A 27,419-nucleotide genomic window follows, 5' to 3' on the forward strand; every position below is an offset into this window, starting at 1 on the left:
TCTAGTTCACTGAGCAATGTGGTTGCATATCTTGGGACATTCAGCACACTGGAGGCAACATGAGTTACGCATGTCAACATTTGGAAGATGAAATATTCCTCCTTCATATAGACTTTTGTATAGACAGGCTCGACTCCAAGTTTGTTTGGGCCCTTGGCTGCAAGGAAATTGGTGGATCCCCTTCCCCTTGGCCATTTAGTGCCACCCGTAGCTACAGCAATTCCCATTTAAGCTCACAAAAGGGCAAAAATGTATGAGAACTTACTAAGCTAAATTACAGATGAAGGGAGTTTCTGCCTGTTTTGTTTACTGGCTCTTGTGTGTTTCAGAGCTTTGTGATAGGTAGAGAAGCAACAGGTGCAGCATTTGAGTGTGTGATGCATCAGTGTAGAAGGAAAACATCCCTCACTGGATTTCTTGGTGCCTTCCAGCCGTAGCTCAGTGGTAGAGCATCTGTTTTGTGTGCAGACAGTGCCAGGTTTGCTCCTCAGCTCCCTCAGGTAGGGCTGGGAAAGACTCTGAAACCCTGGAGAGCCACAACCATCGTAGATACGGTAATACTGAGCTAGATGGACCATTGGTCTGACTCGTATAAGGCAGCTTTGTAAATTCCTAATAACAACAAACTTCTCATTAGAAGACAATAATGAAAAAAATGAGGGGCAGATCAAGTGGCAAACAAACAAAAGTAAAAGAAAGCTTCTTTTCTTCTCACAAAGACAGTAGCCTTTCGATTGAACCCCTAAACTTATTTATTTACCAGAGAGTACATTTTACAGAACACATTGGGACCTTCTCCTGCATGAATGTATTTGGGGTTGGGTTGTAGGATTGATTGAGATGTAAGTAACATGCTACAGTTGGGCAGGAGTGGCATCTATCAGGCAGGTGAGTGAGCAAAAGAAAATAACTCCAGATATCTTATCCACAATGACTTTCATTAACTCACATTAAACAGGACTTTAGTGAGGGATTTATAGAGACTTAATAATAATAACCAAAATGGTTGATGAAATATTAACCAACTGTTTTTTTCATAGGTCTGGGGGATAACCAAACTTCAAATTTCTAGGGTGTTTGGAAAATGATTGAATTGGGAGCTCTGGCACTCTGATAATTGCACAATGCCTGGGTTTGTTTGTTTTTTGTATTTTGAAAAGCTGTATTTTCAAAACTTATCATAGCCACATTCCTTCCCTGCAATCATATTGTTGCCAATTTTGTTGTTTTATTTAGATATTGCTGATAGCACTATGAACATCAGAAATCAATAATATTAGATTTAGCTGTTGAAATCAAATATTGCCTATCATGTTCCTTCCAGGAGTTTGAATAAGCCCCGAGGTTATCTGCACCTAGCAAAACAGTAGTACTGCTTTATGGAAACTCAAAACCCAGCCTTGTGGTTAAGCTTAAGTCAGCACTAATTTAGTCCACAGCAGATATGATAAAACTAGACAAAACTGCAACATAAACACCTCCTGCACCAAACATTTACCCCTGCTGAATATCCCCCAGATACAAACTTCCTTGTTAAATTGCCATGTAAAATTCTGTTCACTGTTTAAAGACAAACTTTAAAAAGCGACGCTTCATTTTAAAAAGCTGATTCCCCTCTGTGTCTAGAAGAGCAGCTATAGCTAAATAATGCTGCATCTTTTCTTTTTTGCCTCACGAATAACTTGCCAAAGAATGTAAACTGACTCTGGTTTTTCCAAGACATTGGCTTCAATTATATGAACCGCAAAAGTATCCTTTGTGTATCTGAAGAAGTGAGCAAGCACATGAAAGCCTATACCAAGAACAAACTTAGTTGGTGTCTAAGGTGCTACTGGACAATTTTTTTATATGTTTATTCTTTGCAATGTTACACTTTGATGTTTCTTTAGAACACATTTGTTCTTCCTTTTTAAAGTGAGTTCAGAATAATGATGGATGGTTAAGTTGGCCCAAGACATTTTGCTGCCTGAGGCAAAAAAGATGATCCACACACACCAACTGCATGCAGGTGTGGCTTGCCCAGCGGAGCAGAGCTGCCACAATAGCTTCTGGGTAGCAGTATCACTTGCCACATACTGGTAGGGGTGAGGCACCAGCAAGGCTGGGGCTGTGTGGATGCATAGGTGGGAACACTGGATTGGCTCTACCAGTGTGGCTGCACAGCAGCACCAACCTTGCTGCCATCTTGCCCCTTCCCATCCCTGTAAGCAGCAGTGATGCTCCTATCTGGAAGCTATCATTGCAGCATCACCCTGTCAGGTAAATGCATAGAATTATGAACTGTTCCTGATTCCGTGTTCAGAAGCGGACTGGACTAGCAGTGGAATTCTACTTCAATATTGGCATCCTCCACTGCACCTGGGTTGCATGACAAGCCACATGACACACCCAGTTCTGTCTTCCAACAGAGGAGAGAGAAGGGTGTTGAGAAGGAATGGTTGGATGGTGGTAGCTCCCATTGCTCTAATTCCAGCATCTGCCGCCCAGTGGTGGAGTTGGCCATGTTCCCAGAAGCAGTTTTGCATGTGTTCATTCATAAGTGCCTTCTCTCTTGTTCTTCATAAATCTGCATGTAAATCTGCATTCTTTGCTACTTATTTCCTCACAGGACACACATTTTTTACATATCTTTAGATAAAATATACCTTTTATCCTAAAATATATGATTTTGTGTGCACTTTGGCCTAAAGTACACAATTTAATAGGCTTTTTGGTAGTTCTTTGAGCTGAGAACAGTACCACAATGTTTGGAGGAGTGTGACAACCAAAGGATAACTTTGTTTCAATTTGTACATCTGGTTGCTTTGCTTAAAAAATGCAAATGAAACAGAATTCCTAAGCATTCCTAGTTCAGAACATCCGAGAGTTCCTAAAAACCCACCTTCTACGTATGACCTATTAGCAAGAGGACATACTTGCTTTCCATTTGAAAGTGTTAAGGTACTCAAATCTGCAATGGGTCCTGAGGCATTCACCCTTTGTGTCAGAGGTGAAGAACCTCAGGCCTAGGAGCCATATGTGGTCTTCCAGGCCTATCAGATTCACAGGACTCTCCCTAAGCCACACCCACTCCCTGGTCACATACCCTCTTCACAGGCCACACCCCTCACTGGCCCTGCCCATCCCCTAAAAGCTTCCGTATTTGGGGTCTTCCTACTGTTTCTGCCACTGAATTGTCTCTGCCTCACCATGCCCAGACTTCCCTCCAGCCTCTAGCTCCCTGGCCTGGCAAAAGTACTATGATGACCTGGTATGCACCAGGCCCTGATAGGCAGCTAAGGCTTTCTGGGGGAGGGGAAGGAAGCCACTTTCCTGCTCTTTCACTAATTTTCCCAGTTCTGCAGCAGCAGAGTCACAAATTCTTTTCACAGCCCGCCCTTTTCCTGGCCCTTTAAGGCTTATTGCACTTGCAGGTATTACAGGCTCAAAATGAATTGGTCCAAACCACTAGTTATTAGGGGCAGAAATGAGGCTATTCTTGAGGGGGGGATGTTTTCTGATAGAATAATTTCTGTGCAAAAATAAGGCATATTCTTCAGTCTCTTCCTTCACTCCTCTAGGCCCCATGGGTACATGAGTGGCAGCTGGTTCCCTTCAGTGTTACAAACACAAAACCTGCAGACTAGGGATGAATATTTATGTGTGTTCCTGTCAAGTTTGCAGCCAAAGATCTCAGGGTTTGGGTATCATATGGATCTTTGCATTTAATTTTCAAGATTTCTCTGCACTGGACTGCAGAGCTGGATACGGTGCCTGGGGGATGGCAGTGGTTGCAAGTTGCAGAGGTACAATTGCCATTGATTCTTTAAAAAGATGCTGGAGCTCATATCTTCAAGATTTGGATTCTACAGCCCTAGGAACACGAGGTGGCTCAGTGTATTGGCAAACATGTTGTTTAGTCCTTTAGTTGTGTCCGACTCTTCATGACCCCATGGACCAGAGCATGCCAGGTGCTCCAGTTTTCCATTGCCTCACGCAGTTTGGTCAGACTCATGTTTGTAGCTTCGAGAACACTGTCCAACCACCTCGTCCTCTGTCGTCCCCTTCTCCTTGTGCCCTCAATCTTTCCCAACATCAGGGTCTTTTCCAGGGAGTCTTCTCTTCTCATGAGGTGGCCAAAGTATTGGAGTCTCAGCTTCACGATCCGTCCTTCCAACCCTCAGGGCTGATTTCCTTAAGAATGGATGCGTTTGATCTTCTTGCAGTCCATGGGACTCTCAAGAGTCTCCTCCAGCACCATAATTCAAAAGCATCAATTCTTCGGCGATCAGCCTTCTTTATGGTCCAGCTCTCACTTCCATACATCACTACTGGGAAAACCATGGCTCATGGCTTTAACTATACGGACCTTTGTTGGCAAGGTGATGTCTCTGCTTTTTAAGATGCTGTCTAGGTTTGCCATCGCCTTTCTCCCAAGAAGCAGGCGTCTTTTAATTTCGTGGCTGCTGTCACCATCTGCAGTGATCATGGAGCCCAAGAAAGTAAAATCTCTCACTGCCTCCATTTCTTCCCCTTCTATTTGCCAGGAGGTGATGGGCCCAGTGGCCATGATCTTAGTTTTTTTGATGTTGAGCTTCAGACCATATTTTGCACTCTCCTCTTCAACCTCATTAAAAGGCTCTTTAATTCCTCTTCACTTTCTGCCATCAAGGTTGTGTCATCTGCATAACCTTGGCATACATACATGTAGCCTATTGTTGGGTATTCCTAGTGTAGTGACGCAGCTTGGGCTGAGAGTGCTGGGATCATGGATTTAGCCTGCACTTTATATATGGTAATAAAATGTGGCACGATACTTTGCAACACATGTGATCCCACACCTACCTACCCACTACTGTGCAGAGTAAAGCACATCTAAGTACTATTGATTTTGGAATGACTTACAGGTACAAAGCCTTCTTTGCCTTTCTAAAAGGTTTTTATTTTGTCCCTTTGCAATGGATTCTTGTGTTCTGTGCAATGTACCTTATCAGGCTTCTCATGTCTAAGTTTTTTTTAATGTCCTGTATTCCAGTAAATGTTTTTTTCCCATCCACCTATTAGCAGCACAGAAACACTCATGCCATCCTCCAGTGGCGTAGCGTGTGTTGTCAGCACCCGGGGCAAGGCAAGTAATTTGCGCCCCCTAACCCGTGGATTTGCACCCCCTAACCCATGGATTTGCGCCCCCTAACCCCCAGATGTTGCGCCCGGTGCGGCCGGCCCCCCCTGCACCCCTCACGCTACGCCACTGCCATCCTCAGTATTCCTTAATGCACATTTCTGCACAGTACTGGTGGGGATTTTACCTGTTCTGCCAGCAGAAGGTATTGGTATTACCACAGAAAAATGTACCACCCCTGTTGGTAAGGATCACAGCTATTTTCAAAGAGCTCTAAGTTTTGAACTATATGTACACATTGGCAGTCTGATGTTTTTTACAGTAGGAAGTGATGTTGTATACTTAGGGATGCCATACATCTGGATTTCCCCAGACATACGGAATACTTTTCTGTCCAGATTTTCACTGTTTGAAATATGGCAACCCTAGCATACTTTTCATGTAACTGCTGTGTCCATGTAAGATAAGTTTACTGTGTGTGCACCGCATAGGCCCATAGTTTATATGGTTACAAGCAGAGGCGTCGCAAGGTGGGTGTGTTGGGTGCGGTCCGCCCCAGCTGCCATCTCTGAGGGGGGTGACAAAATGCTGTGCGGCACTCAGCATCTGTGAGAGACAGTGTGGCTTTTGCATGCACAGGCTTCCCACTGCCAAAATGTTCCCCAGAAAAGCTCAACAATTCTGGCTCTCCCCAAAAGAGTCAAACCATTATTGCAGGCTGGTTATAAATGGGAGAGAGGTTACAAGATATTTTCCACACCGGGTAACACCTGACCTTGCTACGCCAATGGTTACAAGTTTGTGGGGTTCCTGGACTCCCCTTCCTAATTCTGGGATGCCAGATACTGAATGAGAGACAGACTTTGGTCATCTTTCATCATATGGTGCTCTGTACAAAGCCAAAATTTGGTGACCCGAAATGGATCTTCTCAATTATGGATCTTCTCAATTATGGATCTTCTCAATTATGGATCTTCTCAATTTTGTGCTGTTTCGTCTTGGCACCCTTTGTGGGGGAACCACCTGCACCTCCCTGAATCCAGCGCTGATTGAATTTAGCATGTTGAAATACAAGCCAGGGGCCAGCCTAGTGATAGCATACTAATGATGAGTCGTTAGCTGGGACAAAGGGAGTGGCTTAGTGCCAGAGAGCAAATGGGAGGGGCCTCTTTCACAACTCAGAATTATTTATGAAGACAAACCGTTTCTGAAGTAGAGTTTTAGAGTTGGAAGGAGAGCAGTTGTATTCAGGACAAGAGTTTTTGCCTGATGTAAGCAAGAGGAAAGATAGTTGCATTTTGTGAGCTGGAAAAAGCGGGTGTCAGAGCAATGTGGGCTGACTGTCTGACCCTCTCAGTGTGTAATGCTGAAAGCCCCTCCATCATAGCTCAGGTGGTATATATTTGTCAATAAACCATATTATCATAAAGACACCACATTCTCCACCATGCCTCATTGCTAAAGGAAACACAAACCCCGGGTAAGTGCCTGACCCCTGGAATCTCACACTGCTCAGAGATGTGGTGTGATATTTTTGCTACAATATCAATATCAGGTTTGACTGTTAAGCAACTTTCACTGTCTCCTTCATTGTGCCCATTATTAGATTGGCAAAAGTAGCTACTAAGCCACGCAAAATGCATCTCTGCAGCAGTGAGGAGGGAATTTTCCATTTACTTGAAAGCCCTTGGCATAATTTCCACCTCTTAATGCTGATTTTGGGCCCCTGGCTTACATCTCGGCTCACTTTTCCCACCACTACTTCTCTGTGTATGGATTTTAAGGAGTTTTCGTAATTGTCAGTGCTAAAGTTTACTGGTCATAAAACCCCAGAAAGCAGTGATTGTGACTTGGGTAAACCAAGTAGCATATAAAATCTTTTAGCAGTTCAGCCTGAAAAGAGTTTTATGAGGGATGAATTTACCAGGAGCAGCAAGGGGCCTGCAAGATGGCTGCCATCCCATTTTCTACCTTTTCTGCCAAAATAAAATAAGAGGAGTGAGAGTGAGATGTTCTCTGTACTGTAGCCATCAGTTAAACTTTGCTGCCTTTAGATATGGTCTGTTCAATACATTGTGGAATGAGGAGCATCACTTCAAATGAAGGGAGATGCCAGCGGTCCTAGAAAAGATTTGGAAGCATCTTCGAAACAAATAGCTTTGTGAGTCTGCTACAGAAAAAAGTAACCTAGTGTCTTGCGGTACCTGAAAGATTAAAAGGTGTATTAAGTCTTAATGGACTAGAATTCACTTTGTCAGATGCATGAAGTGTTATATTCAGTTGTGTGGCCACACATGCACATGTGGGTGGAGGTTATAGATGGAGCCATATTCCCATGAGTTGCAAAAAGTGCGGTCTGTGAAAATTCTGTGTGAAGCTTAAGATAAGCTAAGTGACCATTCATAACACAAGTAATTGGGGATAACACAATCACCCTAGCTTTGCTATGTTAATTAACACCTGTTGTAAGCCTGGAAGGTAGAAATTATTGTCTCATAGCCAAAAGAGACAATAATTGCATGGATTACAAATTTTTGAAAAATTGCCACCCAGCATGGAAGGAGAGTGTGTGTTTTATTGGAACCACAATGCACAAAGAGGGGACAATTAACTATTTCCTCCCCAATCACAGAACACCAACATTAAACTGCAATCAGCATTGCAAGCAAGCTCCATTAGTGCCAATGGGAACCTTTTTGTAATACTAATTGTGGTGGAGGGCCATTTTTGTCAGACATGGGTGGGGAAGGATTAAAACTTTGCCGTCCCAATGAAAATGATTAAATTCCATACAAGTATTGTTGGGATATCTGAGAAATGATCCTCTAGGTAATTTCTGTTCCCATTTTCCATTTCAGTCCTCTCTGGTTTAGTTTCATTCCTCATTTCATTGTCAGCTCCTTCTAATCTTGTCAATTTTGTATCTATTTTTCCTCTAATACTTCTATTTTTTCATTGAATGACTTTTGTTTGCTCTGTAATCATCTGCTTAAGAATGCCCACAGTAAGCAAGGACCCTGAAGATCTTGTTCTTTCTTCCAGTTCTTCCATAAGATCAGCATTACATTAGAACATACAATAATTTGAAATACTAAAACAGATTAAATTTCACATAGATGATGGGCCTTGTGGTATGTTCTGGGTAGGAACTAGGACAATGCAGAGATATGAGAGGTGTTCAGCATTTTTTCAGTATACAGTGGTGATTATGTATATGACTATTACCGGACACAGTATTTGCCCAAAGTGAACCTGGTGCATGGAATGCTCTTGTCTGATCTCGATGGTGGGGTCAAAACTTATTGAAGTGGAATTTCTCAAGGGTCTTCTGACTGTGGGTCTAGATAATGATGTCCTCAATGAAGAGGAGGGTACAGAAGCTTGAAGAAGTGTTGTTCTGAATCAGCCACAGAGCATATTATTAAACAATGTGAATACTCACAGCAGTGCTTTTGACTGGATGATGTATGGAAACTGTTCAACATATCAAATTAAGACGGGGATTAGAATCCCCTTTACTCAAAATCCATTATGTGAAGAAAGTGAAGGCAGCAGAGGGAATTAACGCAGACATACTTATTCTGCAGGGGGCTTGTGGATATGGAAAATACTTCCCAGAAGTATTTGTAAACTTCTGTCTTCCCCTTTAGGAAAATGTGCAAAACATTCTTAAGAAATCATTATCTTGCATTAACATTTTTGATTCATGAACTTATAACTTGAAGCTCTTGCAATAGATCATACTATTTCTTTGAGAAATTATTTCCATAAAATGCTATAATGTTTAGTAGGAAGACGAGTCACTGTATTTTTTCAATTCCACTTCAATGCCAGGCAATTTTAAATTTACATAAATTAAAATGGATGATACATGTGGATCTCACTGATTTAGATTGTAGACCAGATGTAGACAACCTCTGGAGTTCCAGATGTTGCTGAAGTTCAACTCCAATCATTCCTGGCCACCAGCTCTTATTGTTGGGAGTTGAAGTTCAGCAACATTGGGGGGGGGGGGAGTTTCCAACACCTGTTTCAGACCATGCCAGCTGAATGTTCAGAGAATCATTAGGACCAAGTAGGCTTTCAGATGATGTTGCTAGTTTTAGTTCCAGTGTAATTATGGTGTCCCTTCTGTATCAGCTGTATTTTTCTATATTCTTTATTTATTATTACCTTTGGGTCCCAGAAGAGAACGGCAAGTAAAATGTCGGTCATGATCATGAGTGGAAGGGAGTTTGTATATACTAAAGACTCATGAGGTTGTATGTAATATATTGTACTTCTGTTTACAAACATTCATTGCACCCCCCACTGCACACACAATGAGACCCCAATAAGTATGAGATAGGCCATTCAGTTTTGGGGAAGAGTTTTGCCCCCTTACTGTACCAATATCCTCAAATGCAGCAGTTTACTTTCCTCCCTAGAAAAAAAATGGCAGCAATCAATTTATATAGGAGAAAGTAAAAAGGTGGACTAATGGATATTGTTATGGATGTCTAAACTTGCTCCCTGAGACTGGTAATGCCAGTGGACTCAGCCAATGGGAATCGTGAGCATTCTACATAGAATCATAGAATTATAGAGTTGGAATGGACCCTGAGGATCATTTCATTCCAACTCTCTGCAATGCGGGAATATATAGCTGTTCCATATGGGGACCAAACCTGCAACCTTGGCATTATCATATTCTCTAAGCATCTGAGCTATCCAGGATGTCTAAGCCTACTTATACTTGCATAGCTGCATTTCTTCATCTGCATACCACTATTATAAGCTACAATGTTCTTTTGTGTGTAGATTTTTTAAAAATGGCTAGTCATTCCGTCTGCCATCTCAGGATTGGCAACCACATTTGAAGATAATTTCAACAGTGTAGTAGAAAATATTTTTCTATTTAGGGAAAAATTTTGCTCTGTGTCAGCTTTAAAACAAATATTACAGTTGAAATACATTGTATGTGGTTGCAAATGCAGCAGGTGATTTCACTGTTTCCCCTGCTTTGGTTTTGATAGTGGAATCGCTGTACCGCTTTTTAATTCAGCCTCTTGTCTCTTTGGCAGTAGAAAGTGTGACAGTGAAAATATCAAATAAAGCTACTGCATCGTGCATGGTTCTCCTTCATGAACATGTATAGCTTTCTTGGATTACAGTCCTTATGCATGGCATGCTGTGGCCTGGTTGCCAACATGCCATTAAAGCTCTGAAATAACTACCAACTTGATATCCCAGAAAATCTGGTTCTTTCTCAAATAACCACTGACAAAACAACTTGAGAGCTTTTCTTTCTCTCTTTTTCTCCAGTTCCAAAACCCAAATGCTTTCTCACCACCTTTCCGCTTTGGGACAGTTCCTAATGGCAGTACAGAGAGGAACATTCGCAACAATTACGAACTGATGCACGCCTACATGGTGAAGTTCAACCAAAGATCGGTGGGAGATGCGCTATCCTCATTAAAGACAGGGTGAGATTGCCTTTCTAAGGTTGCTAATGTAAACCTGTGTGTGTAATTCTCTTGGGATTTTGAAGAACCTTCTCCCTAATATTCCTGCTGCTAAAACATTGCATATAATCCATGTACCACAACGTTGTCAAGAACAATTTATCTCATCAATTAGTATTATTTTTTGTTCTTTTTGGTTAGATATGTGCAAGTAATATAACAATGATTCTTCCCCTTCTTGCATCAATGCAGACTTTCTGAAAAGCAGATTAGCTGGTGGAAATACTGCCTTAAGCTGCAATGCAATAGTTGTGGCCAGACATCACCTAAAATTCTTTATTATTGAAATAACATGATATTATCTTAATCCCTAATGTTAATTGCTATATAAAATTATTAGTAAGTTGGGGATCCTAACTACTTTTATATGAGGGCTGCATCTTTTCCACACACATACTATACTTGTGTAAACTCACAGGTAGCCCTATTCCATTGATTCAGCTCGTGTTCTGTATCCGCGTATGAACTGGGAGCAGGACTACACTGACTAACCCTGCTCTTGATGACACAGGTGTTTTATGAAGGAGTCTAGATCATCAGTGACAGAATAGCAATTTTCTGAGTAAAAACCAGTTGTGGAGAATCACAGCACCTCTTTGGGGTCTTCTATGTTCAATAGCTGTCATTTTTGCATACAATGAATATATTTCCATTATGCCTTTGGCATCTGCACATAAAGCACAAATGTCCGCAAGGAAGAGGCCTTCACATGTCACGCTGTGCCTCAAAGGCTTCCTCCCTGCAGATGTGGATACTAGGGTACAGCTAGTCGGTGCACATTTTATAATGGGAGAGGGTAAGGGCTCCACTTATGCTTTGCAGCAAGGCATGATTCAGGTTGCCTGAATATAACTTTTAAATTCTTGGGTGCCAGGGAACTATGACTGAACCATTTTGCAAAGGCTCCATACAACTTCTGCACCTATGTAAATGGCTTGCCATGTGACTTAAGTTATTTCTCAACAAATTTCTTTTTGGGGGCAGCTGCTGCTGTCCCAGAAACCTTCTGACCCACCTGGCGAGCTATGATTTTTCCATTACATTTGAGGTTATTAATTCCTATCTCTCCTCTTCCTCCTCTACATTGCCCAGAAATCAGATTATTCTACTGGTGGAGGGAGGACTGCTTATACACAGTTTGTTCCCTGGAGAATGCAAATTAAAGTTTTTATTTGTCATGCTAGGCTGCTACTCACCTGATAACCTGGAACAAGTAAGGATAATTTCCAGGTGACCAGACAGGGTAGCTTTGGGTCTATTTTTCTTGTTTGAGGGGGAGGGGAAGGGAATATCACTATGCTACCCTTTCTACTCATATAAAGACAAACTACACATTATGTAAATCCATGTGGAAATATTTGAGCAATGAAGACAGGAAATGCTTCATGGTGCAACAGAACAAGGCAGCAATTCTATCTTTGAATGCTTCAACATGTAGCTGGTGCAAACACACCCTTATTGCTGGGACTAGTAATTTTTTTTTCCAATTGGGCACTGATTCTTTTTCTTCTTTCTTTCATTTGAGGTTAGTGGGACACCATAAAGCTAACATTACTGCCCTCATAGGGAGACATAACTTGATCTCCTAACCACTTGTCATCTTTAAAGATGCCTATGGGATTCTTCCCATAAGCATGGGTCCTGGCTGAAGCTAATTTGAGTAATTACATTTTGGTTAATGCTATCTTTCCAGCTGCTTGGTTGGGGAAATGGTCTGCTTTGCTTTCTTAATTCACAACATAGTTACGGTAGAAATGCTGCTGAATTCACAAGCTGAAGAAGAAAGCATTGTTCAGTCATAAATGAAATGGTTTACATGGGCTGCATAGGCATCTTTAAATCAAAGTTAACTAAATTGTGGCCCTCCAAATGTTGCTAGACTCCCATCATCTCTGACCATTGGCCATACTGTCTGTTTAGATCCATTGGAAGATGCTGCAGATTTGTGTGGTGATGCTACAACCTGCCTTCATCTCAATGTTGATTGTGCCCAAGCAATTGTTCAGCCTGGCTTCCTCTGTGTTTGGTTACCTGAGGTCACATGGGAGTTCTCAACTTCCTTCAGCATCACATGATTTAGGTTTGCACAGACTCTTCTCTTTACTTCATTCTCTCTTGTTTCTTGACATCATGCAGGAAGCTGGATGCTTTTATTTATGATGCAGCTGTGCTAAACTACATGGCTGGCAGAGATGAAGGCTGCAAGCTGGTGACAATTGGGAGTGGGAAGGTCTTTGCTTCAACGGGCTATGGCATTGCCATCCAGAAGAATTCAGGCTGGAAGCGGCAAGTGGATCTGGCAATCCTACAGCTCTTTGGTGATGGTAAGTGATCTGGATGAGGAACTAGGAGTGTGTCTCCATTGAGTGAAGCTATTATCCCCTACTTACCACTAATGCTAAGACAACAACAACAACTAGTCAGCAGCAATGCTATCATTTTTTTGTTACTCACCCGTAATATGAACTTCTGGTGTATTGTGGCTATTCTACTTTGTAGCTATTATTTATTTATTAAAAATAAATTTATATGTGGACCCACCACCCCACTGCCCCAGTATAGTTTTCCGGCTAGGTAAATCCAACATAAGTGGAAATGAAATTCGAGGACTGGAGGGTTAGGGAGGATCAGTTCTATTTTTCTAGAAAAAGAGGTGCCACAACTCACCATGAATGCCTCCCTTGTTCTCTTAGAATGGCAATGGCGCCCACCAGAGAGGTGCTGGAACTGAGCTCCAGTGAGTTCCAGCTGAAAAACAAGCCCTGGGGAGCATCTTTCCTTTCTAAATAGTGGCTCATGAGAGGAAAAGCTGTGCTTAAAACTCACCCACTGTTCACTCTGCTTCCTTCCCACCCATCTTTTCCAGGTGAGATGGAGGAGCTAGAAGCTCTCTGGCTCACTGGCATCTGCCATAATGAGAAGAATGAGGTAATGAGCAGCCAGCTGGACATTGATAACATGGCCGGAGTCTTCTATATGTTGGGAGCAGCCATGGCCCTCAGCCTCATCACCTTCATCTGTGAACATCTCTTTTATTGGCAATTCCGCCACTGCTTCATGGGCGTTTGCTCTGGCAAACCTGGCGTTGTCTTCTCCATCAGCAGGGTGAGTACTTTCAGCCTCAAGGAAAGAAAGCCACCATCACGACCGTTCCCTCCATCCAAGCCAACTCAGGCCTGGAGCTTTATTATTCAGCAATTTTATCTACTATGCTTCTAGACCTCAAACTAGCCTTTCTCATTACTTCCCCTTGTGCCTATGGCTGTCATTTCTGGCCTCTATGTAAGAGGCATTTGGCCTTGAGAGAGAAAATCTAGGAAAAGAAAATGGAACTTTGAAAGGTTGGGAGAATCTAAATTCTTGGGACAGTGGCCTCAGCCACTTCCTCAACAAGGTGTGAAAAGGTTTTCTGTAATTCTTGGTAATTTATCTGAAAGAACAAGAGCATCCTTGCCAGGCAGCAGGTGGAAGCCACCTGTTTCAAGCAGCACTATAAGAGGAGCTTGGATGAAGGCAGGACCTGGTCTCTGAATGTTACAGCAAGACTTTTTCAAGTGTTGGTTCAGGGGTTGGAGAGAGGCCACTATTTCAGCTTTGCTTCAGAGTAAATGTCTTGGAGAAGCATAATGAAAGACTCAAAACAAGAAGGGGGGTTTCTTTGGAGCAGAACATTGTGTAGAACTCTGACTTTTAGGTAACTCCCCCCTCCCATGTTTCTGAGTAGGTTTTACTGACGGAAACAAAGGACACTTAGATCAGAAACTTTCTAGCAAATAATTTCTGTATGAATTTCCTTGAATTCCAAAATTCTTTCCCTTTCATTATTTCAAATATTATTATTTATTTAGTAGATTTTTTTTATCTCCCTTCAGCAGTAACAATCTCATGGCAGCATACAATAGCTACACAACAAATTGTCTGTCTGTCTGTCTGTCTGTCTGTCTGTCTGTCTGTCTCTCTCTCACTCACACTCACAAACACACAATTATATTACTACATTAAAAACATTAAAACAGCAGCTATCATTAGATCAGAGCCTGAAAAATCCAATTATTTCCAAATGCTTGCAGAAAGAGATGAGTTTTCAAAGTAGCAAAAACTAAACAATTAAGGGGCAAGCAGAACTTCCTGAGGGGTGGCATTCCATAGCCAGGGCACCACCAGTAAGAAGGCCCTGCTACTAGTTATCACTCCAATTCGTGAGCTGTGGAAAACATACAAGAAAGTTCATTTCTCTGTCCAGTTAGAGATTATGAACTGCACAAGGCTGCATTGACAGATCCCAGCCAATATTATTACATTGTGTGATGCTGCACTAAGGAATCAGATGCTCCTGCATAAGCTGCCTTTTACTTAATAAATTCATCAGTTTGAGTTCCTAGGATTAAACATGATTTGGAGGTGACAATGTAAATGTTCATTGTTAAAATGTGGATTTTTTTCATCATTACTTTCTTTGCTTAACAGACTAGGCTCTTAATTGTAAAACTCTGATCCATTTTTAGGATGCTTTTAAAATGCGGAATTCTTTGACCAGAAAAGTCAACCTCAGACAAAGTATTAAGACAGCATAATTCTGGTTGGGAAAATCTATTTTGTACAACTTCCTAATTTATACAATTCTTTATCAGGACTAGGGAGAAAGAGCTGGAACTCATACAGCAATTGTGGGTCAGAGTCTGTAATCAAGATGAATAACAACGACTAGAGGCTATGCAGAGGGTCAGGAAACTGTGCCAAGTGAACCAATATGTTGTACCTCTAAAAGTCATGTCCTGACAGCCTCAAATTTCTGACTGGTTATATGTTTCCTCAGACCCGTTTCCAAAATCTGTAAGCTAAAGAATATTTGCAAAGGAAGGAGTTGGACTCTTTTAGGTATTCTAAGTAAGAAGTATCACCTTGAATCACGCCTAGAAACTAAATGTAAACAAGTGCTGTGGATCAAAGGCTTGTCTAATGGCCTATCTGCAGTAGTTGGAGATTCAGAATAATCTCATGTGCATGATTACAAACTGTCTGAAGTGCTTACCAGGGCATTGGAAAACAGTGATCAAATCCTGCAGCTAGTGCTTAAGGTGTAACCCCTAAACAGTACTCCTGACCACAGCACTCTGAGCATCTGATCTGTAAGAAACATCTGCAACCATGTCTAAAAAAACCAAACCACTTCAATAAAGGTCTGAATAAATTTCTAGATTTATTTCAATTTAATAATGAAAGGGCAAGGGATAGAGGGGCAAAGGTGGAGGAAGATTAAAAGTGGAAGAACCATTATGATAGTGTCTAGATTGTCTCATCTCCCAACGATATCCCATTGAGGATCCTATTTAGCAAAGGACAAGGTTCTTTGTCTCAGTCCTCCAAGCTCTGCATCTCCCCTGCTGGAATGCTCCTCTGCTAATCTCCACTTGCTTTCCCCCATTGCAGGGTATTTACAGCTGCATCCATGGAGTGGCTATCGAGGACCGCCATTCTTCCATGAACTCCCCCACTGCCACCATGAACAATACCCATTCCAACATTTTGCGCCTGCTCCGAACAGCAAAGAACATGGCAAACCTTTCAGGTGTCAATGGCTCACCACAAAGTGCCCTGGATTTTATCCGTCGCGAATCCTCTGTCTACGATATCTCTGAGCACCGCCGTAGCTTCACTCACTCCGACTGCAAGTCTTATAACAACCCCCCCTGCGAGGAAAACCTCTTCAGTGATTATATTAGTGAGGTGGAAAGGACCTTTGGTAATCTGCAGCTGAAAGAAAGCAATGTTTACCAAGACCATTATCATCACCACCATCGCCCCCATAGCATAGGGAGCGCCAGCTCCATCGATGGACTGTATGACTGTGATAATCCACCCTTCTCCGCACAGCCTCGATCTCTCAGTAAGAAGCCATTAGATATCGGTTTGCCGCCGGCCAAACATGGCCAGTTAGGTGACCTTTATGGCAAGTTGTCTTTCAAGAGTGACCGATACAGCGGTGGAGGGGCACACGACGATTTGATCCGTTCAGATGTCTCAGACATATCAACTCATACCGTGACTTATGGCAACATTGAGGGCAACGCTGCAAAGCGGCGAAAACAGCAGTATAAAGATAGTCTAAAGAAGCGGCCAGCTTCGGCCAAGTCGCGGAGAGAGTTTGATGAGATTGAACTGGCCTATCGCCGGCGTCCCCGTTCCCCTGACCACAAGCGCTACTTTAGGGACAAGGAAGGGCTACGGGATTTCTATTTGGACCAGTTCCGGGCTAAGGAGAACTCACCGCACTGGGAACATGTGGATCTGACGGATATTTATAAAGAGCGGGGAGATGACTTCAAGCGTGACACTATAGGGGGAGCAGGGACATGTACTAACAGGACCCACCACAAACACGGGTCGGGGGAGTTTGGAGCAAACAATGAGCACAAGCACAGTGTTGTGAGTGGGGTACCAGCGCCATGGGAGAAAAACCTCACCAATCTCGATTGGGAGGAACGCCCTGGCGCTAACTATTGCCGCAGTTGCCCATCAAAGCTGCATAACTACACTCCGACCGTGGTGGGGCAGAATTCCACCCGCCAGCCATGCATCCGGTGTGAAGCCTGCAAGAAGGCCGGAAACCTCTACGACATCAGTGAGGACAACTCCCTCCAAGAGCTGGATCAGCCATCTGCTCCTGTGCCCGTGGCAACCAGCACCTCCACTACCAAGTATCCTCAGAGCCCTTCCAACTCTGCCTCCAAGGTGCAGAAGAAGAATCGCAACAAGCTACGCCGGCAGCACTCCTACGACACCTTTGTGGATCTGCAGAAGGAAGACGCCGCCCTGGCCCCCCGCAGCGTCAGCCTGAAGGACAAGGGCCGCTTTTTGGAGGGAAGCCCCTATGCCCACATGTTTGAGATGCCAGCCAACGAGTCCACTTTTGCCAACAACAAGTCCTCAGTGCCCGCCACCAGCCACCACCACCACAACAATCCTGGCATTAGTGGTGGTTATATGCTCAGCAAGTCGCTCTACCCCGACCGGGTCACTCAAAACCCTTTCATCCCCACTTTTGGGGATGACCAGTGCTTGCTCCACGGCAGCAAATCCTATTTCTTCAGGCAGCCTGTGGTGGCAGGAGGGCCCAAGGCCAGGCCAGACTTCCGAGCCATTGTCACCACCAACAAGCCGGTGGTCTCGGCCCTCCATGGGGCTGTGCCAGCCCGTTTCCAGAAGGACATCTGTATAGGGAACCAGTCCAACCCCTGTGTGCCTAACAACAAAAACCCCAGGGCTTTCAATGGCTCCAGCAACGGGCATGTTTATGAGAAACTTTCCAGTATTGAGTCTGATGTCTGAGTGATGGGGAAAAGCATGGGAGGGGATGGTGCTGGAAATGCAACGTGTGGGAGGGGCAGGTGGTGGGTTCAGACCTAGTTCCCATTTGCTACTCTTCTGCTACTCTTTTTTTCTTTGTGGAGTATTGGAGTTCTGCTTAGGCAGCGCTGATGCGAAGTGCCACCTCTTTCTTTCCCCAGATCCCCCATCCCCGATGATCTCTTTTCATTTCTCCACTCACAGTTCCATTCCTGGCCATCACATGTCAGAGCTTAGTAGCTTAGCTTGTGTTTTCACAGTTGGGAAAGGCAAAGGCATGGTTGAGGAGAGGCCAGCATACGAGTGGGAGCAATAGCCGCAGAGTTTGGGGTTTTCTCGGCGCCAAACTGTGATGGTTAGTACAGATACGAGAAGGTGGCCTGAGGCGGAGAATGGAAGAGATAGAATGGGCATGAAGAAGATACAGGTCTTCTTACATATGTACTTTTAAGCAAAATTGATGGGACGTGAATAGTGTGGGATCAACTTAATGCATTTTATGTTGATTACATGCAAAAAATCATTCAGTTCTTTTGTGAAGACTCTGTGGGTTAAAGGCTGAAATATGGAGTTGCATATATACATATACATATATATATATATACTGAAGATAAAATTGTATTGAAATCTTGGTATATTTACCAGGGGGAGGGGAGGTTTGATATGTATGCAGATCTAGCCAGTGGTCCAGTCAACAGTAACCCAGTGAGGTCACTTCTGAAAGACGAATTGGAATGATAAAAGCGAATGCCAGTGAAACTTTCAGCAAAAGTCTTGGGAAAATTCAAATGTTGGGGTCCCAAGGGAGGTTTCGTTGCAGGTTTTGTGCTACTCATGAACAACTTGTTAATTTTGAAATGGTGAAATATCAAATATGGGTTGGTTTATGCACAAGCTTAAATGTGAAAATTAATTGACACGAACCATCGTAACAACATGAGTTTCTTATTGCTACGATATTTAGTAGACAAACCCAGCAGAGCAAACCTTTCCAATGCAAGGGAACATAAAGGGCAGTGAATGAAAAGAAGAGCAGGGTTGGCAACTCAAGCTCCACTGTTGTTCTGATGAATTTAATCTGGCAGGGAGAAGGCTCAGCCATTGCTCCCCCCTCTAGAATATCATGCAACACGAGCAAGATGAATAATGGAAAGGCTTTCTCTGCTGATGGTGTATTTCCTCTGAGTAGAAAGTGGAAGAAGGCAGTGGTGGGAATAGGGCCAGCACAACTTAGACATGTGTATATGTGTATTTATTGAATATATTCTTATATTTGATAATTATAGTGTTGTGGAAATACACGGCTTGTCTTCCACAGAGCATGAGGAGATGAATCATCAGATCCTACAGATGCTGTGGTGACGACTGGAGAGCAGAGTTGGAAAGATGTGGGGAATATTGTTGTGAAGGGGACCGGCAGGTTCAAAAGTGCAAAAGCGGTATCACTTAGCATCTTGAGAGTTGTTCTGGCCCTGTCCTCAGTGCATATGGTACTGATAACAGCAGTTTGGCTACCAAGGAGGAATAACTGTAAATGCAAGTTAAAATGAGACACTTGTTAGAAGCGATATTGTTTCGTTTACAGCAGGAACCCTCAGGTAAGGGCAACAGGTCCATTGTTGCTTCCCAAAAATGTGGCAAAGCACCTCACTTTTTCATGGGTCTGTTGTTCTGCTTTCCTAACTGGAAAGGACTGTGAAAAGTGCTCTTCGGCTATCTTGGGCACATTGCAGTAGAACTGAACGCATGGACAGGCACAGGCCCTGAGCTTTGGAAGCAGCCATTCTTTTTCGAGCCACATTTCCTGCAGCTGATTCTCTTCTCGTGTATCCTTCCAACCATACCCTACTTGGCTTTACCTTTCTCACATTTAAGCCAACTGAAGGCCTTGTTTTTTTGGTAGGCAGAGGCCAGGAGGAAGGGCCTGAACATTTTGTGAAATCGGATTCCCCCACCTCCTCTGGATTTACTAAGCAAGTTGTGGAAGGAGGGACGCCCTCTCTATGGTTGGAGGAGTAGAACGCCTTTTGGTTCCTCTCTTCTTTCTCTTGTAAAGAAAATAATGCTTGCTTAGCAGTCTGCAGAAATGGAGTGAACCCTCTGACAAGAGCAGTTGAGAAGGCATTCATTTCATTTGTAAATATGGTTTTCTTTTCTATTACATTTTGTACAAACTAGTGCTTCTCTTCTTGTGAATATTCAGGTTGGGAGAGAAGAGGGATTTTAGGTTGTCCTCCCACCCCTGCAACTTTCAGGCAATGTGTCTGGAAGTTGTTTGATGTGGGCCCAGGCTGTTAAAAATGGGGGAGAAGGAGAGAAAACTGCATGCATTGAATACCTCTATCTACACACCTGCCACCTTTTTTCTTCATGGTTCGAAAATATATTAGATCACCTCTAGCCTTGCTAGCAGGGCTTTCATGTTCTAATGGAAGCACACTATATCTCCCTTGCTTGATTCTAAACTCCATACCATAACCCTTCTCTGGAATCTGGGTCCTGGGCATTGTGCTGTTTTCCCTTGGTGATGAAGCAAACCATCATTTTGAATGTTCAGTTTAGATCATCACCCAACACTACAGGGACTTCTCCAAAGTTAATGTTGGCTTGGAAACCTTGGGACTGGGAAATCTCAGTTTACTAGTACTTCTTAAGGTTTATTAAGCAGCTGGGTTTGATCCTACTGATTAAGCCTGCCTTTGGTAGCTATGTCAGTATTCCCATCCCTCAGCTGAAACCAAATACAGTTGAGAATGGTACTTCGGAGAAAATTAAACTGAAAAACAAACCAAAAAGATGCTAACTGAACTCTCAGAATGATTCCAGATCTTTGTTTTGGATGACGGTTCACTATGGTTCACATTTTCTTATAACCTTTTTCTCTGACCCTAGCTCAATTTAAACGTTGAATGACATGTTTACATTTATAGTGTTTAGGTTTGATAATATTAAAGTGCTTTACAAATTTTAATTTGTGTGCACAGAGTGTGAAAATTGTCTGCTTAAGGATAACAGGAAATGTTGGAGGACTTTCAACAACAATCCATTTGCAGGTGTCTTGTGTATTGCCTTGACACATGAAATGAGCCTCTGGCTTTCTTTCCCCTTCTCTTTCATTTGAAACATACATTTTTCTTTCTCTTGAAATTTGACCAAGAGGGAAAGGGTTGGTTGGATCACACACACACACACACACACACACACACACACACACACACACTTCTTGGAACACTGATTACAATTTTGTAATTTAAAATTCCGAATGTTATTTCACTAAAAATAATCGAGTGAACATAACAGGAAATTTTAGCAGCAGGTGCTGTTTATGCTAGAATGGAGGCTGTGATGTTGGTTGCTTAACTTGCCAAAAAAATACATGAGACTTTGTACGAGAGGCCAACAAAAGTGAATGTTTATCAGCTCAGAAACCCAGTTTCTTCTTCCTCTTAGAAAAATGGGGTGTGTTCCTAATATTTGTCATTTCATAACATTGATCCCCCCCCATGAATTAAGGGTGTTTGTTTTGCATGGCTGAGTGGTTCTGTACCTGAACATAATGTAACTGGTATGGTTTTTTTTCAGTCTGGCATATCTTGCCATTAATGTCTTTTGGGAGGATATATTGAAATACTTTCTAAATGCTCATACTTCTGGAGCCATGGCAATATGTATGTAATAAATGTTATGGTATAAAGGAGAAAAAGATGGGGTGGGGTGGGGGAATGGCAGACTTCCCATGCTGTTAGACATTAGTATGGCATGCTGCCGGACCACTTATTCTGGCATTCTTTAATGGAGGTGGTATGTCTGCCAATGTAGCAATACACCATGTTATGTTATGTTATATCCTGCCATAATGTGTGGTGCTCCATAAATTTGATGAGTGGGGTATTATGTATGACACAAACATATCAAAGAAAATGGGTTGTCCCTGCATCAGCACTAATCTACAGGTTTTTAAAAGTATACTGCCCCTCTCCATCCCCACCCCATACTCCCTTGCACATGTAAATCAACTAGTATCTCTCATACTTGCCAAAATCCAACACAATCCCAATTTGGGCACAGGTATTCCGGCAGTTTCTTACAACCCACTTCCTGCCACTGGGAATTCTTCAAATTCCTTTAATAAAAATCTACATCATTCCTAAATACAGTCATCGTTAGGATAATCAGAGGCTAGTTGAACAGAGGAACTATTTTGTTCCAGGATGTTGTCAGAACAAACATGTATGCCTCATGAGTTTGCTTAGATCAAGCATGGCCGTATCCCTTCTTGTCCAAAAGAGCTGGCAGCCTATATTCATGATTGTACTCCATATTGCCCACCTGCTCTCAAATGGGGCTTTTGTTGGTTTCATTCCATCACATCCATCAGATATATGCGCATGAAGCTACCTGAAAGATCGGGCCCTGAAGTTCCTGGCAACAATAGAAGAGGACCTCAACCCCTCAAGCTTGCATTTTGCATCCTCTCCCATAAGTGCTTCCCTACAATTACATATTGAACATACCAGGTCTGTCCAAGTGGAAAACGTCCACTCTACTTCTGGACGCTGCTCGAATATGAAGAAAGTAATTAGTGGGACACTAGCTTTGTCCCCCAAGGGCTTATTTCCAGTTTGTAGCCAAATAGGCTTCCAAGCCATAATTCTGTTCTTAATATTCCCTACACCCTCACAACTGGAAAAGTTGGTTAGGGTTATAACCGCCAGTTATAGATCCAGACATATAGCATCATTTTCATTATGGATGGGTTTCCATTTCTGGCACCCATCCAGACAAACTTCAAACTAAACCACCACATTTTAAAAACTTTTATTTTAAATACTTTGAAGGCCCGCCTTTTCCAGCCTCTGAATGTTACCAAATTCCCTTTATTGTTGACAATAATGTGAATTAGTGTAGAGTACATCTTGGCAAAATTAGAATATTCTCTATTAGCAAAGTCCAGTTAAAAACAACAAAGCAGTGCTATGAAGATTGAAGATCACTTCACACAACCAGACCAGCTTGGTGATAGACCAGTGAGCCAAGGAGGGGCATAGACAAAGAGCCCTCCTCCATGATGAGTTGGTGGAGTGAGTGGATCCAGGTTCAGGTCTGCCCGTGGTAAAGCTTAATACCATACCCAGCTCACATGTCATGCCATCTGCGAAGCTATGGGGTATGCAACGATTTGACCACATGTCAGACTGAGCTGGATCCATTTGGTCAGCAAGCCCATCATGCCAATTCAATCATCTGAACTGGGCTCAAGATAAAATCTGTGTTATCAGTTATTCATAATTTAATTTATTTAACCTATCACAAGTGGTTGTAATGAATACCACAGTTAAGTTCTTGGAAGGTCCGACCTATTCCATACTGAGTTAACTGCATTTCTTTCATGAACACTGGTGTTTGTGTGTACACACACAGACCACATACTAAAAAGCTGAATAATATATATGTAGGTCTCACATAACTTCAGCAAAAAGCCTGAGTATGTATGGACACATCTCAAACATCAAAATCAATATATTTCAGCAAACATTTTTGACTCTTTTTAGTCACAATAAAGCATTTTATCAAAGCAGAAACAATGCAACATTTCCTGACATTGTTTTTAATGTTATGTATTCATGTTGTGCCATATATATCATCCGCTTATTTGATTGCGGTTATATGTAAATATAAGTGTACATATGTACAGGAGCTAATTACAGCAGCTATATTCAGGTTGGGGGAAGAGGGTAATTTTTTTATATGTACAGTATTTCCATATTAAGCAAAGGCATGGGGAAGGGGGAATTGACTTATGAGTTGTGGTTTTCCTTGGTCTGTGGTGTTTGAAGTTGTTTCAGTGGTTGCTTTTGCCAGTTTGGGAAGTTTATCTGGATGTTCTATGTGTGTGCTAAGAAAGGGACTCATGTTGGGGGAGGTTTGGGGGCTGGTGGCGGGTGGGGAGTAAAAGGGTGTTAATAGTTTCCTTAATTAGAACATGTATTGATAGCTAGAGATTACATGTTTGAGATTATATGTTTGAAACACCAGGCTACCCCTTTCCTTAGATTGTCTGTCTTTATTTTTCCCCCTCTCTCTCCTCTGAAAACTGTCCCATGTTTCTCTCCCTTCCTTTTCCTGGGATGTTAGTAACATCCACCATTTTGATATGTGTGTCTTTCTCTGACATTGTTCAAGGGTCTTCTTCACCCACTTCTTCTGCAAGGAAAAGCCATTTTCTAACATCCCTCCTACACAGCAGGTTGTTATTCTGGATCTTCTACATAAAATCCATGTCAGAGCCTCACTCCCCATGTTCAAATCTGACCATAACCCCACCTTACTGAAGTGTGTTCAGATCTCTTCTGAGGTTTTGTACCTCATTTTTTTGTTCAGACTACTCTTCTTCTTTGGCTGTCACCTCACCCCCTCCTGCTCTCTTGCTGTGCATGTGTGATTTTGGGCATCTAAAGATGGCATCTCTTTTCCAAGCATAACCCTTTCATTGTGGGTAGTAAAGCTAGTGTGGTAGACTGAGTTGAGTGTTAGATTTGTACTTCACATCCTTACTCAGCCATGAAGCTTGCTAGATGGCCTACTCTTGGAGAGATGAAATTGGGATTATCCTAGATATGCCACCCTGCACTATTTGAAGGAAGGGCAGGATTTTAATTATTTAATATGATTAAAATATAAATAATTGACAGATGTTGTTACCCAGCCACCCACATGCTAATAGGTACATTTCTGAAATCACCTGGTATTGCTCTTCAGCTAGTCAGGTAGTGGCAGAGCAGTGTACCATCTGTGATCTCCTTGGAAAAAACAAAATAAAAGAAAAAAATTCCTTCCAGTAGCACCTTAAAGACCAACTAAGTTAGTTCTAGGTATGAGCTTTCGTGTGCATGCACACTTCTTCAGATACACTGAAACAGAAGTCACCAGAACCTTCTATATAGTGAGAAGGTGGGGAGGGGTGTTATATAGTGAGAAGGTGGGGAGGGGTGTTACTATATAGAAGGTTCTGGTGACTTCTGTTTCAGTGTATCTGAAGAAGTGTGCATGTACACGAAAGCTCATACCTAGAACTAACTTAGTTGGTCTTTAAGGTGCTACTGGAAGGAATTTTTTTCTTTTATTTTGTTTTGACTATGGCAGACCAACACGGCTACCTATCTGCTCCTTGGAAAAGTTCTTTTGACTCTAATAAACAGTTGGCATGATTTGACAATTGAGGCATGGACACAAAGCCTTTTCACCATGCTTTCTTTCATGAGGGTCCACATAAATCCCATCAAATGCACTTTGTCAGCCTTCATTTCAACCACCTAACATTGTATTACCTTAAAATTGCCTTCTTATTACAAGAAATCTTGTTCATAAGTCTTTATATGGTTGGTTGCTCATCGTTATGTCCTCTCTAATTTTCTCAACACCCTTTTGTAAAAGTGCAAAATAAAATCAAAAGTATATCTAGTACGCTTACCCTCCCCTGTTCCCTCTTGCTACTGCCCTTGTTGTCTAACATCAGCCCTTTTGTCACCCTGATCTTGTTATCTAAAATCACAAGGCGAGCCTGCTGGATCAGGCCAGTGGCTCAGCTAGTCCAGCATCTAACAGGGGCCAATGAGATGCCTATGGGAAGCCTGAAAGCAGGACTTGACCACAGCAGCCCTCTCCCCACCCTTGATTCCCAGTGGTTGGTATTCAGACACCTACTGCCTTCAACAGTGGAGGCAGAACCATGCCAGAATAATGAGCTCCTCCCACAAAGTGGCCAATGTTCACTCCCCCCTTCACTGAGCCAGCCTGACTCATATCTCCTTATCCCTTGTGAAGGAAACAGACCTTCTTTTATTTCTAAAGGCTCGGTGTCTGAGGGTCTGATTTCCATTTGGGAGGTACGGTTTATGCTGAGTACAACCTACCAGAATATTCTCTCGCACAAGCTCCATTGAGCACTCCTTGTGCTGGATTCCACCCATTGTTTGTAGAGAGGTGCCTCCTCACCCCCCCTTCACTGCATTAAGGGATGTTCCTGCGTTACATAATCCTCACCCGCTCCTTTTATTTTGGTCATTTTCAAATGTTCTTAGCATCAAGTTCATGTGTTTTAGGCTACCAATAGTGGTGTGGAAAACAATGGCCTTAGAATGTTTTCCCTGAGAAAACAAAATAGAAAGAAAGGGCTCGTGGTAGTTGATGTTTTCTTCAGCAGCTGCAGGTTACCCAAGGAGCTGCCCTCACCCTTCTGTCACATGCAGAATAAGGATATTAATGTTTTGTTTGGCTTTCTGAACTGTGTATTGGGGTGGGGATATGGGCGCATGCCAGCCTGACCATCTTTTAAAGTAAAGTGGGGTTCAGGGTAGCCTTTCAGCCCAACAATTTGCCTTTTCAGTTAAAAGCATCTGGATTTGCATTGTGCCTTTGTGTTATTCTTACTGATTTGGAAATAACTTTGCTTAATAATATCTTCCCATGGAAAACTGGTAATTGAAATCTATTGGTTGACCAGTTCTCTAGCCAGTTAACTAGCTTTATTTGTACTGATTTTTACCATAATGTTATGTAATGCTTATTGTGTGCCTTTCATTTATGTAGCAATTTGCAGGTCAATCCAATCTGTTTGTTTTAGTAGCAGCATCTGAAACGATGATTTGCAATCTTCCTAGCTCAAGTTCAATTCTCCCTTTGTACAAGCCCCAATCGCAGGGTGCTGCCTAGGGGCAGGGGGAATCTTGCGCCCCTCCCTCTCTCTGGACCATAGAACTACTCTTGTGTGACCTAACTGTTCTACAACAAAGGCAGGGGCAACTGCCTTTATAGAGATCACGTCCCAGAATATATACAGGGTTGTGGAACAAGCCATGCCCTTTTATTGACTCTGTGACCCCTCCATCTAACCATATGAGCAAATGTGTAAGAACTGGACATGGGGAGTTCTGTTCGGGATAAAGAATGTGTAGAATATCATGAAGAGCCATGACTAAAGCCAGAGAGGATGCTGATGTTTCTCTCTACTAAGATATAAGCTCCACTTGCATTGTAGTTTGTGAGAGGGAAGCTGAGAGTATATATAGTTTTATCTTAAAGGCAGGTGTTAGTTTTTGTGATTTGCTGTAAGCAGAGAGCAAAAGTAAAGCCTTGTGGAATGAGTTATTATTTTGCCAAGTATAAAACTGTTTAAAGCTCTTGGTTGGGGGCTCAATGGGTGTGGCAAAGGACTTTGGCTCCCTCTGAAAGGTTGATTTTACAGCTCAAAAGTCCTGTGTGCACGTGGTGCACATTTGCCACCTGAATAAAGTGGACTGAGAGTAGCTTTACAGTGTACATATAGCTAGATTTGTAGACAGGAAGGACTAATGTGTGGCCTATTTTTCTGTGCAATTCATGATAGGCAGAAGAGATTAAGAACAGATTTGAAGGATTCCTTGCTAGCCAAACATCATTCCATAGAAGTGGGAGAATTTGCCCCTCTG

The 27,419-nt window shown here is 42.5% G+C and overlaps 1 protein-coding gene across 13 annotated transcripts in view; it reads left to right on the plus strand.

The window, feature by feature from the left end:
* Positions 1-21,024, plus strand: part of GRIN2B (glutamate ionotropic receptor NMDA type subunit 2B) — a 300,157-nt gene extending 279,133 nt beyond the window's left edge. For all 13 annotated transcript variants that reach the window (XM_079993351.1, XM_079993359.1, XM_079993358.1 and 10 more), the window contains 4 exons: positions 10,406-10,566; positions 12,742-12,929; positions 13,472-13,710; positions 16,036-21,024. In XM_079993351.1, the coding sequence (XP_079849477.1) occupies positions 10,406-10,566; positions 12,742-12,929; positions 13,472-13,710; positions 16,036-17,934 (2,487 nt within the window). In that variant the 3' untranslated portion in view covers positions 17,935-21,024. The remainder of the gene's footprint in view (positions 1-10,405; positions 10,567-12,741; positions 12,930-13,471; positions 13,711-16,035) is intronic.
* The last annotated feature ends 6,395 nt before the right edge of the window (positions 21,025-27,419 follow it).

This window comes from Podarcis cretensis (genome assembly GCF_951804945.1).
Source record: "Podarcis cretensis genome assembly, chromosome: 10".
NCBI lineage: Eukaryota > Metazoa > Chordata > Lepidosauria > Squamata > Lacertidae > Podarcis > Podarcis cretensis.